This window comes from Nothobranchius furzeri, chromosome 13 (genome assembly GCF_043380555.1).
Source record: "Nothobranchius furzeri strain GRZ-AD chromosome 13, NfurGRZ-RIMD1, whole genome shotgun sequence".
In the NCBI taxonomy this organism is placed as follows: domain Eukaryota; kingdom Metazoa; phylum Chordata; class Actinopteri; order Cyprinodontiformes; family Nothobranchiidae; genus Nothobranchius; species Nothobranchius furzeri.
Genome location: NC_091753.1, coordinates 51,812,522 through 51,825,972, shown reverse-complemented (window position 1 = coordinate 51,825,972; position 13,451 = coordinate 51,812,522). Strand labels below are relative to the sequence as shown.

The window sequence follows — 13,451 nt, the reverse complement described above, 5'->3', positions numbered from 1 at the left end:
TGCCCCAGGGTGACGTCCAGAGTGACATATTTAATATTTCTACCCAAATATTAACCTTTTCATGCATGTCTTCATGTCTGGGTGTTACAATTGTTATCATAAATCATGAAAAGACATGTAGATTTTATACTGAAAAGCCTTAAAATGGCAAAGAAAAATCCCTTTAAGTGCAAAACCAATGCTGTGAGGTCGTTTTGTTGGATTTTGACAGCCTATGGTTTCTGCTTGTGCTCTGCAGCCAATGTTTTCAGTCACACCCAGCCTTGCCACCAACGCCAATGCTGCTGCCGCTGCAGCAGCGGCCGCTGCATTTAACCCCTACCTTGGCCCCGTGTCGCCTGGCCTAATGCCCGCTGACATCTTGCCCTCTACTCCTGTCCTGGTCACCAGCAACCCCAGCGTTCCTGTCCCCGCTGCTGCTGCACAGAAACTCATGAGGACAGACAGACTGGAGGTAAGACACACACGAACCCCCCCCCCCCCCCACGAAGAATCTCTCTTCGACGATCACACAGATTTGTATAATTGGTTTGTTAGTTCCAAACCATTCACTGATTAAAGGCACGGATTAAGAAACCTCTAGTAAATGCATCTTTTATTCTCTAAACTGTACAAACTAACAGAGCTTTGGCATGTGGACCGTGTCTGAATATTAAAGGCACGGAGCTGCAGCCTCCTGCCTCAACAGTTTCTGTTTGTAGTCCCTAATTGCATGTCTGGTACACAGATTCTGCCACAGCAGCTACATATTATTAGCACAACTCAGTCATCAGCCTGACTAAAGCAGACAGACGTAGTAATGAGATTACCTCTTTACAAACATCGTCCTCATCAACAGGCGAAAGACAACACGGTTTGGCACAAATTCAAGTTTTATTTTGTTTGTTTTTCTTAAATCTTTCCTTCTGAAACCTGATGAGCGCCCCTCCCCTCGCCTGCTAATTGGACAGTAAGTCAATCTCATCCATTATGTAGCTGCGCTCGGGAAACACTCGCAGCGGCATAATGGGGAAATCGTTGGAGGCAGGCAGGAGGCGTGCAGGATCGTTGGGAAGGCTGCATTTAAGCCGTAATGTTTGGTAGCCGGGGTAACGCGGTGAAGGAGGGAACGACATGCAGCGCGAGGGAATGGGTTAATGACGGGAAAGAGAAATGCAAAGGGGCAAGGGATTGGAAATCAATCTGTGGACCTGTTGTGGTCATCAGAGGAGGGATGGGGCAAGGAGACAAAAGAAGATGGGAGTACAGGAAATGGTCATGATTGGGTTTCAGACAAGAAGAAGTTGTTAGTAGAGGTGCACGTGCCTCGGTTCAAACTGAGGAGTAAAACAGTTGTCTGGTTAAAGATTGAGTCTTTAGTGTAAGATCTGATAGACCCAGAACAGGAGGTGAAATATTCATGAGCCTAATGCAAAAATAATCTGCTCAGTGGTTGTTTGTCCACTCGGGGCTGGTGCTTAACTTCCTTCATTTGGAAAAAAGTGAAACCGAGACTCTTTATTTTCCTTTTTGGAGCAAGGTTTGCTAGAAATACCGAGAGGAAAGTGCCTGGCATATTTCAGCTTCAAGTGGGTGTCATTCAGAGTAAGCACAGGGAATTCTGCAGACAGACACACATACCAGTCGGATAAGCTACGGACAGCCCAGAACTCCTGAATCCTGCTCATGGATTCATTTAGAAATATTTCTGTGTTCGTTTCTTTTGTTTTGTTGTTTTATTTAATGTTTTATTATTTTCTGCAGCATCTCTGCACGCCTTAAATCATACGTTGCTCACCTGCGGTTGTGGCGATTTAAATACCCTTGAGGGACAGTTTCCGTGGAAACACGATTAAAAAAAGTGCTCTTTATCCGCTTGACCAGTAAATTCCTTTTAGTGTTTAACTTAATGTACAACTTAAATAAAATGTGCACACCTGCGGGCCCCCCGGGTGTCTAATCGCTGCCGTTAAATCGTTTCCTGCTTGTCTAATTTACGCATAACCTCTGTCTCCTCCATCCCCATCTGTCAGTCCTCTTCTCTTTATTCATCAACCATGCTAATATCTTCTGTTTTTTCTCCCTCCCTCGCCCCACTCGCCAACATCTGCCTAACAACAAGGCCATCTCTCTCCCAGCATCAGTGACAATGGGAGCAGGAGGAGGGAAACAAATACCTCTTGTAGCTTCCTGATGATCTGTGTTAATAGTGAGAGGGGCGTACTAAACAGAGATAACCCCACCTCAGTCCTCACACCGAGCAGAGATGGTGAATGATCAGCTGTCCTGTCAGAAGCAGAGCTGATGACTTTTCGTCTGGTGGCTCCTCTTCATCAAAATCAGCTTTCTTGCTGCGTGAAGACAGCAAGACTGATAAACCGGCCTGGCTACTTCCCTCACAGTAACTTATGGGTCAACTTATCATAAAAATGGACTTTATTAGGCGAGGAATTGCATTTGAAATGCAGAAACACGCTGGCAAGTCGAGAAGAAGTGATGCTGCCTCATTATTAATGTGCACACAGCTTTGTGTTTTTTATTTTTACGATGCGTGTTCTGGTTATTGCGTCAGCTAAAGTCTCCCTTCAGAGTAACCAGCCTCTTATTTCCCACGGGCCTCACTAAACCAACAGGATCATGCTCAGTTTCCAACTGCTCATGCAGGTGCTGCCCCCTTCTGTTGATGAGATGGAATGCAACGCTGGATTTAACCCTTTGGTGCATGAATTATGAAATCTTCAAACATGATTTATTTAACTTTTTTTAATTCATCTTTAGGTGTGAATGAAAAAAATGTCAACAAATATGTTTATAACATTTAATAATTTACAAAAACTGTATTACGTGTCCACCTCAGTGGACAGCGTGCATTCTGAACATGAAATGTGTTGGCTTGACTTACTGAAGTCCAAATGGAGGGGCTCAAATGCAAGAAAGTCTTCAACAGCTGTGCTTAGTAGCAAAAAAAAAAAAAACAATTTTGAGTTCCTGTCCACTGTAGTGACCATTATGCATCAAAGGGTTAATGATAATGATGCGCATTTTGTGACTGAATTGCTGGTAAACATTGATTTTCCCGTGACTCTACGGGGGCACATGTCCACGTGAATGTAAATGGTAAATGGCCTGTATTTGATATAGTACCTTCTAGAGTCCTGTAACCCCCCAAGGCGCTTTACAACACAGTCATTCACCCATTCACACATTCACACACTGATGGTGATGAGCTACGATGTAGCCACAGCTGCCCTGGGGCGCACTGACAGAGGCGAGGCTGCCGAGCACAGGTGCCACCGGTCCCTCCGACCACCACCAGCAGGCAACGTGGGTTAAGTGTCTTGCCCAAGGACACAACGACAGCGACAGACTGAGCCGGGCTCGAACCTGCAACCTTCTGATTACGGGGCGAACACTTAACTCCTGTGCCATCGTCGCCCCAGCTCAGCTCAAAAGTACCTGCTGTTTTGTTTGTGATCCAGGTTTGCCGGGAATACCAGCGAGGCAACTGCACACGCGGGGAGAACGATTGTCGCTTTGCCCACCCGGCAGACAGCACTATGATTGACACCAACGACAACACAGTCACTGTGTGTATGGACTACATAAAGGGCCGCTGTTCGAGGGAGAAGTGCAAATACTTTCACCCCCCAGCTCATCTGCAGGCCAAAATCAAAGCCGCCCAACACCAAGTCAACCAGGCGGCTGCTGCGGCGGCCTTGGTAGGTACCGGTCCACCGTTTGCAAGATCAACAAAGAAACACCTTAGATTATCACACTTCTCTGTTTTAGATTCAAACCACTTAAATGGACCGTTTGTGTGAGCTTCATTGGGAGCAGGCTAGTTTGTGACTGAGCTTCCTGCTCCTCTTTTTTGCTTGTTTTGCTGCTTTGTTAGTTGTATAATTTGCTGTTCAGTCAATATTTAGCCTGCACTAAAAAAAATATTTGCTGAGAAGGCAACTGTGCAGAGACCACTGTTCAGTTTAATCTTGTTCCTGCAGTGCAGCGATTGCTCTCTCAGGGGACACATTAAGGCTCTGTTCGGCTAAATCCTGCAGATGACATTGTGTCACAGGTAATCGAGACAAGAGGATTAGCTAGTAACACACAAATTCAGATTATTCAGGTAATCTAAACTAAGCCTTTCTCCACTTTATTAATATTGAGTCCGTCTATATCCTTCGATTCAAGTGTTACTGGATTAAATCCAAGCTGAAATGTCATTTAAAAGTTATTTACATCCTGTGTTCAGATTACACTTTAGTGTTGCGCAAGCTTAGAAAAGTAAAGTAAACCAACAAAATAACAGGGTAAAAAATTACACAATATTTACAAGTTTGCCTAATTAAATTATATATGTATGTATCTGAATAAGTGAATGTGATATTATGGCGCTATTCTTTACGTAGCTCAAATAAAGCAACCATCTTTTGTTAACTAGTTGGGGAGCATCAGAATTTTGTCTTTCTAGTTGTCCAACAGTGGTGTAATGTTAAAAAGCTTCAGCAGCGTCAAACAAAACTGAAAACAGGAGCAGAACGTCTTGGTTTTAATGTTTCGAAGTCAAACTTTTTAATGTAGGCCCAGAAAACATGACTTTGTCCCCCAGAAGCACAGAAATTCGGCTTAGCCTTTCAAAGCAGCTTGTTCAAGGAGGCACGTTTTAACCTGAATTGAACAGGCGTGGTCACATGAGGCCCATTTCCACTAATGGAAGTTCTGGGTAATTTCAATGGACCGTCACAGCCTGCGCGTCTCCGTTTTACCAGACCGGCCAAAAAGGACCACATTCTGGGCCATTTCAACAACCAGCCATGGACCTGCCTTGGCGTCTGTACTGCGAAGCGATGCTGTAGAGTTGCAGGGCGGGGCTTGTGGTCAACTCATGCCGATTGGTTGTACGCCAGTAGGAAATGGCATCGGTAGACGTTTCCAAACAGCCGGCATTTGTAAAATTGGTAAAGCTGCCGGTGAAGCAGAATGCAAAGAAAAGGAAATGAGTAGCATTGATGCAGCTTTAAAAGTTTAATTTCTTAACTCACTATACCAAAGATAAATGTACGCTGCTTTGTGGTCTCCAACAGCGCTGCGTTAAAATACCTCTTGTGGTCATCGAATGCCCTCTTTACATCACACAGATGCTCTACTGATCCCGTGAACGGATTAAAATATGGCGTGATTTAATAAAGAATAACTTTTTATTGTTGTTAAAGCTGCAATAGCTAATTTGTTTAAAAGATTTATTTCCATGCCTCTGAACTACATTATAACACAGTACAGCTATATATATATATATATATATATATATATATATATATATAGTAAGTAACTAAGTAAGTCAAAGTTTATTTATTTAGCGCCTTTCACAGATATAAATCACAAAGCGCTGAGTGTATATAGTGTATATATAGTATATATATAGTGTATTTGTACATTGACACGGCTTAGAGGACAGTGTAGTTTCTATGCCCCCCCCAACCCCAACCCCCAGGAATTTCCCAGAACTCCTTTAATGGAAACATGGCAATAGAGAACCTTCCTCTCTGACCTTGTGCCTCATTTAAAGTAGTAATTTATTGAAATTTTATTCTCCTCCAACAACCAGACTTCTTTTCAGTAACCCTATGTGCATGCCCTAGTCTTGTAAGTGGTGAATACTGCATTCCAATGATTTTGTTTTTTATTTGTTTGTTTTTCAACCCACACTGCACTGCTGCCTCCCCCATGATGCACCTCTGCTTGCTGGTTTATGTTATTGCGCTTGAATCCCATTGGCCCATTGCCATCATGTGCTCGCTGCCTGCTAATTAAGACTCAGTCGGCTGTCAAATCACTGAAGCGACCCTTCAACTCAACTTTTGACCCGGTACTATGACCTTTCACCTTTTAGCTTGGCATGTAGCCATGGTGTGATACATACATGTGAATGATGTAGTTAACTGACCTGAACTGAGGGAACGCTGAGTGCCAATGAACTGACTGCAGTACATGGTTTTTCCATAAAGGATTTTACTGCACCTTGATTTTAAATCAAGTAAGTGTCTTAAATAATAAACTTATGTCTTCACGCCAGTTCATCGCCCTTGGCGAGCCTTCACAGTTACCCTTGGGGAATATTTTAGCATCTAAAAACATAAAGGATGGTAGCCTTTGCATGTTTTTGTCCCTTCCCATACTGCATGAGTAATATTTTTAGAGTTGTCATCTTAATGTGGCTGATAGTGGAGCTGGCAGTGCAGCTTTCTCTTACTACATCACCTCTATTGATGGTCTAACTTCTTGTATCATCAGCGTTTTATTTATAAGAGACAGTCCTTATCCTGTATGGTAATTTACAATTTTGTTAGCTTAAAATAATGTAGGATATTTTTAATACAATGTGGTGTGTCTAGCTAGATACAAGTCCCATTTTGTCAGCTAGCTTCCCTCTCCTGCTCTGACAGCTGTAATGTGGTCCTGTGTTATTAGAGGTAACATTATGGTGAAGGGCGAATTTGTGTCCTAATGGGATTCTTTGTTTTCTCTGTTGTAAATGTCACCGACACCATCCTTTTGTTTCCCCCTCACTCCCATCCTTTATTTTGGTGGCGTTCCCCTTATCAGGGGCTCCCTCCTGTCTTGCCTCCTTTACCAAAGAGACCTGCACTTGAAAAAGCCAATGGTGCCAACTCTATGTTCAATGCTGGTGTATTCCAGTACCAACAGGCCCTGGCCAACATGCAGTTTCAGCAGCAGGCTGCCTTCATACCGTCAGGTGAGGCTTTGATCTTCCTTAATCCATCTACAACTGCCCGTCACACGATGTGTTTTTCACTCCCTGGTTTATGTTTTGCTACCACCAGAGAATGGCTCTTTGTGTTTATTTGTAAGAACTTGCATGAAACTGGTTGTATAAACGCAAGATTGTTAATTTTGGTGGAAGGTGCAGAAAAAATTAGGTCAGAAGTTTTTCAAGGATCTGTTACCTGTTGTTGACGCTACAGTTTCGCCGACGGCTGCCGGATTCTTCAGGCTGACGCTGATGGTGGCGCGTCACTTCCTTCTCCGTTTATCTGCGGGCAGCAGAGGACGTTGTCGCCCTCTACTGCCCGCTCTCCCCTCTCCGACGATGCAGTCCCATGCGTGGTCCAGCGTGTAAACTCCGTCGTCCCTGTTCATGGTCCCACATCCACGTCTCGTTATCTCGATTGCTTCCTAGATCCATCTTTTGTATTTTTGTTGTTCGGTGGTTATGATCCGTGTGTTGAAATCGAAAACACACAAGAGCAGCAAAATAAGAAGCAGAAAGTACAATAAAAAAAGTCAGCCGTAACAGATCATTGCTTAAGAGAAAACCATATAATGGACTGGGACAGCACACGGATCATAACCACTGAACAACAAAAATACAAAAGATGGATCAAGGGAGCAATCGAGATAAGGAGACGTGGATGTGGGACCATGAACAGGGACGACGGAGTTTACACGCTGGACCACGCATGGGACTGCATCGTCGGAGAGGGGAGAGCGGGCAGTAGAGGGCGACGACGTCCTCTGCTGCCCGCAGATAAACGGAGAAGGAAGTGACGCACCACCATCAGCGTCAGCCTGAAGAAGCCGGCAGCCGTCGGCGAAACTGTAGCGTCAATAACAGGTAACAAAACTGTTTCTGTGTTTTAAAAAAGAACGACAACATGGAATTAGAAATAACGCACAGCAAGAACACACCAAGGATTTTCAAGGATCTGCTCTGAGAGTTGGTTCGCGCACCTTCAAGCGCTTGATGTATCGTGTTCAAAAATCAGAGCATCAGATAATCAGAGCAGCCAGAGTTTCCAACATCCGGATGAGGAACAGATGTCACCGTTTGGCAAAAAAATATTTAAAAGAATCGATTGGGGACTTTAAAAGAGTCATCTTAAAATCAAGGAGGATGCATCCTCTTGATACAGCAATCCTCCCCTGGAGAATGTGCGTGTATACGATGCTCAAAGACACATAGACAAGGACAGCTTATTTGAAGTACTCTTCTTGGGGCACTGCAGAGTCATCTTACACTGTGGCCAGTATTCTCACCCGACAGCCTAAGAATAGCCTGCCATCGATTCCCCGCAGTTCATCATACAGTAGGTCTCACTTTACTGGGCTGTCAGGTCACTACAACACACATAAGGGATTCAAAAAGGAGGTCATTCAAATGTTTCATGGCACAAACGATTGCTGATGGGAAATCGAGGCCACAGATAAAGTTTCATTTGTATGTTTTGGATCAGATTACCAGTTAACTCATGGAATTACTTGTGCCGCTTACGATGATGTGCTCAGAGAACTGTTTGCTTACATCGAAGATCATTTCAGTTTTGTCTGACTCTGTTACACTTTTTCCCCTTCCCCCCTAATCACTCTGATCGATTGTTGCAATGCATGATGGGCAGGCTCGATATTGTGCATGACACCTGCAACAAGTGTTGGTAGGTGCAAGCTTTCCCTAATTATCTTTGAGTATATCTTGGTCTCTCTTGTCTCATTTAACTCATGTGATACAAGCACATTTGTCACTTTGCAAATTTTGAATTTGAACTAAAACAGGGACATCCGATCTCTTTTGGGCTAATAAAACTTAAATTGCACTCTAATTTTGTAGCTTCCATTGGAAATGTTTTGTCATAGCTGTCATTCAGTGTTTTTTTCTTTTCGCCCTGCCGTTCGCCAGTCACCTAATGCTTGTTGCAGTTCAAAATCCCCCTGCTTCATCATACGTCCATCTCGAGCTCTCTAACCTCTCTAGCTCCTCGTTTAACTGTCTCGTTAGACATGCCATGTACGCATGAGTCGATGTTTATTGGTGCAAAGAAGCGGTAGAGGTAATATTTCTATTTGCTGGAGAAGGTTCTCAGTCATCCAGGTCATGGTAATTCAAAAGGGTTCTACTGAAGGTAAATGGACTTCTTTGGTGTCTTGGAGATATTTTGCTTCTCATCCGAGGACCTTTGTTAATTCTGACTGGAATATGAGTGAGTCAAGCTTATAAACTAGCTGTCTGTTGTTTCTTAAGGAGCTGAAACTACATATGAATACCCCTCCTTCCTGCCCCTTGATGGGGGGGGGGGGGGGGGGTTACCTAGACTGAAACTGTTTTTAGAATTAGGTTTAGCGCTGCATTACTGTGCTGGAAAAGTGAAACCTGAGGTTTTCTCTATTTAATGTCGGCCTTTCTCTTTTGACATAGAGGGCTTCATTTACTCCTCTCTCAAACCATCTATCCTCTGTCCAGAATGTGTACTTTGTCATCTTCAATTCAATTCAAAAATACTTTATTAATCCCAGAGGGAAATTGAAATTGATTCAGAAGTGTGTCCCTTGTCCTTCAGGTGTAAAAGGACCGCAGAGTCTTCCTCTGCAGAGGTGGCTCTGCTGTGTTGTGCCATGTGCTTGTGTAGTTGCTGTTCAAGCTTGGTTTATGCTTGGTGATGCGGCTCGCGGATGGAACGCGCTTCACAACTCGCAGCGTTTATGGTTCATGCAGCTTGTCTCTGCGGTGAGCCAATATTCTCCCAAACTGTAGGGGGCAGCATGGAGCTCTACGGCATGCATCCAACACTACACCATGGTAGAAGTAGAAATTACTGTTGTTTATAACAGTTGTTAATGAAAGTTGAGAGCCAACTCAGCTCTTTTAGAATTGGTGGAGTGTTCTTGTTTCCACCATGATCACCGCTTTTCCCTTTGTTCCCCTTCCTTGCCTCCACATATCGGCCCCTCATGTTTTTCCAGCATTTTTTAACAGCGTCCTCATCTTTTCCGACAGTGCGAGCTATTTCTCTCCAAGAATTATTAACAACATGTTGATCACGGTGATCTTTGAGAGCTGAATCATACAAATGTCTGTATTTACAAACCTCTGCCATACTAGTTCTTGCCAGTCCGCCATGTTTTCCGTGTTTGACCGTCCGCGTGGTTGGTGCGGAAAGTTTGGGCCGTGCGGAAGCCAGGTGGAGGGGCGTGGTTGTTAAAATGACACAATTTTGCCGCGCGGAGCCGTGCGAACCTCGTGGACGCGTCAAGCATAAACGAAGCTTTAGTTTCCCCAATGTAAAGGTCAGAACAGCCCTCACTGCATTGGACTGCATAGAAGACACCACTAAGAAACAATAGATGGCTACAAGCTCGGCTCTCAACTATCCCATATTCTAGTCAGAACTGGCAAAGCTCCTCAGGTGAAAACCAAAACAACTGGAAGAAACCAAAGAAGTCCAGTTGCCCTTCCTTTGAACCCTTTGAAGTAGTATTTTGATTGATCCTTTTTGCATTTTTTGTCATGTGAATCAAAGCTACGTATTTTATGCAGCCTAAGGTTGTGAGCCTATTCCAACTCGTAGAGAGCATTGGAAAGTCTATCAAAGCAAGATTCAGAACATTTCCACTCAAAATGAGTTTTTTCCACCCTTCATAGCTGCCATTAACTGTTTTTTTACTCAAATTAATGTAGAGTAGATGTAAAGGAAGGTGGCTTGGTTCTCAGTCACCAGGAAAAGGCTCGTAGAAACGCCCCCAGCGCCACTCAACTATTCCTAAAAGGAGCAAAAACCAAACATTATTCATTTTGGAACTTCGAGGAAAAAAATGTTAATAGCATCATCTCTCATGTTTATCAGCAGCCTACATACAGACATGAAAAGGATGTAAAAAAAAAAAACCTTCTCTGGTTCAAATGCCTGTCTGATCTTTCCTTCAAGTACCCATGATGCACGGTGCCTCTCCAGCCACTGTGTCTGCAGCCACCACATCTGCCACAAGTGTTCCCTTTGCAACAGCATCAGCCAATCAGGTTTGCTTCTCTCCTGCTTCTTCACTCTCTTCTTCACATCCGGTATGAGCTCCTGCTCTAGTGTGTTGTATTAATGACATTATTCTGACGTGGCTCCTGATGAAAAATGCATGAAAAGCGAACTCGGCTCGTCCCTAGTCTCTGCTGGATGTCTGGACATCAGGTGTTACCTTCAACATCAGGTTGCTGGTTGCAGTGCCCTTTCTGCTTTCATTAGATCCATCTGTTTATTTCACTGTATTCATTCACCGCCTTCCCCCTCCCTTTCTGTGTCTCCTTTCAATCAGATTCCAATAATATCTGCAGACCACCTGACTAGTCACAAGTATGTGACCCAGATGTAGGAGTCTCGGGCAGAAACGTATGTACGGCTTCCTTTCTCAGCATTGCACATGCTCTCTCTCTCTCACACACACACACACACACACACACACACACACACACCCACACACACACACACACACACACCCATGTTAGGATTTTGTATTGACTTCCATTCATTTTAGTGGGTCCTCTATGCCTAACCCAAACCCTTACCCTAACCCTAACCAGTGTATTCCTAAAGTTATCTGTAACAAAAACTCAATTCACATCTCATCTGTAAACCTCACCCCTAGGGAGTACTCCATATTAGGACCGGGTTTTGGTCCTAACAAGGACCATCGGTCGTAAAAAGGTTAGTAAATATCCCAAATCCAGTCTTCACAAAGGTACAAATACAAGCACACACACACACGCGCGCACACACACACACACACACACACACACACACACACACACACACACACACACACACACACACACACACGCACACGCAGTCTGAATAAACTGTCTCAAATGTGATTGGTGGGATGGTCTAAACCTGCAGTTCCAAACCCTTTTACTTGAGGAGCCCCCTACCAGTGTCCAACATAAGTCAGAACCCCCAACCACAACTTCTACCAGCAGACACACACTTAAAGTTATTAAAGAGCATGTCACCCCCTAACAGAGTTTTACTTCACTCCTACTTCCTGTTTGACAAACACAATAAATGTTGTTGTCTGGCAGACTAAGAGGGCGGAGCCGCTAACAAATACACACACACACTGGCTCACAATGACATTGTGACATCATGATGTACCAGCTAACATTATAGTGTACCTCTTAGCCAATAGCGATTAAATTCAAATGCAGTGCAGAGTTTTTACCTGGAGACGGCACAACACTGACAGTTTTAGGCAGAATATTTAAATATCAACTAAAATGCACTAAAGGGCCAAATTATTGAATACACGTGTCTACAGCACAAGTAGACACTCACTTATGTAGTTTATCAGCAAACAAGTTGGTTTGGGGGTGACTTGCTCTTTAATTAAAAGCTTTAAACGGCTACACAGAACTTTAATTATACCCTTAAGTGTGTTATTGAGATTTTATAAATGTACTGATTTTTTCATAAACTTCACAAATTGCCCAAATAATTATAGTCAATGTTATGAAAGGTTTCCCTCAGCAAGATGCTTTTCCAGATAAGACTTAAACGTTCTTATTAAAGATAGAACATGAACACTAAAGCGACATCTAGTGTGTGGAGGTTGTAGTTGCAACCACAGAACAAGGTGTCCAGCCGTCGGAATACCAGATCTACTGCTGATATGTGAAATGTTTTATTTGGGTCAATCTGTTCAGGTTTCCCCTAAACCGACTCTGGTTTTAGATCTTTCATGGTCGCTCCTCTTCTGATAAGGATGGGGTGCAAAAGCAGCTGCTCGACATGCCGAGTTCGTAGTTTTCCAGTACCAGCCTCGCTGTGCCGAGCGGACTGTCTGGGGCCCTCTATTGGCTGGTAGACGTAAACATAAACCCAGTGTCATGCCTGTCAAAATTAATGTATATTTTTATTTATTAAAATATAGCTTTTAAAGGAAATACTGTACCGCACACCTCTAAACCCCCCCCATGAAGGTATTGTTTTTAAACATATGGCTTTTTATTAAATTGTTCCATATTAAACCTTCAACTGTAGCTTTGAAAAAATGTTATGAAAAAAATCACACTAACAGAAAATGTGCTTTAGTGTCTTTTATACGCATTTTTATTTATTTGTTCATTGGACAGTCATTGTCAACTAGTAGTTTTATCTTGTCCATCACATGTAATCTGGTGTGTTTTGTTCATCTGTCCAGACGAAACTGGAGTGGGCTGGTGTCGAGTGCAAGATTAGTGGTCATCTTTCACTCGAAAGGACGAAACAGAAAACCAGATCTGGTCCGGTATGGAAAATGTCTGCATGATAAAAGAGGAAGAACAGCTGGTCAGAAAGGTTTTCATGTGGTGTTCATGCACACCATCACACAACAACAGAAAATAACATAATTGTATTAAAGACTTTCATTCTGCAGAGGCGACTAACTTTTGTTCACCAGACACATTTTGAATGTTAGCAGTCGTCAGAAAGGCCAACTACATCGGTACGTTCATGAATCATGACTTGTGTAGTTAGTTCGTTCATTTGGTTGTCGGTCTTTGACCTAAACGTGTTCATTTGTTTACACACAGGTGCACCTTGTGTTTCAGCTGAGGTTAGCGAGAGAAAAAACATAAATATGACTGATATGCATGCACAATTATTTCCTTTTCTTTAAGTATTCTTTTTTTAACAGTGATAAGGGAATTTAGCTGA

At 43.2% G+C, this 13,451-nt stretch overlaps 1 protein-coding gene across 11 annotated transcripts in view; it reads left to right on the top strand.

Annotated features, from left to right (window-relative positions):
• The window catches only part of LOC107380046 (muscleblind-like protein 1), a 61,748-nt gene extending 48,564 nt beyond the window's left edge, over positions 1-13,184 (top strand). The window contains exons 3-10 of one of the 11 annotated variants that reach the window (XM_070543597.1): positions 239-454; positions 3,459-3,698; positions 5,792-5,845; positions 6,676-6,733; positions 8,394-8,429; positions 10,695-10,786; positions 11,074-11,147; positions 12,955-13,184. In XM_070543597.1, the coding sequence (XP_070399698.1) occupies positions 239-454; positions 3,459-3,698; positions 5,792-5,845; positions 6,676-6,733; positions 8,394-8,429; positions 10,695-10,786; positions 11,074-11,130 (753 nt within the window). In that variant the 3' untranslated portion in view covers positions 11,131-11,147; positions 12,955-13,184. Of the gene's footprint in view, positions 1-238; positions 455-3,458; positions 3,699-5,791; positions 5,846-6,582; positions 6,734-8,393; positions 8,430-10,694; positions 10,787-11,073; positions 11,148-12,954 lie in introns of those variants that run through there. The other 10 variants (XM_015951065.3, XM_070543599.1, XM_015951070.3 and 7 more) reach the window with 10 other exon arrangements.
• The last annotated feature ends 267 nt before the right edge of the window (positions 13,185-13,451 follow it).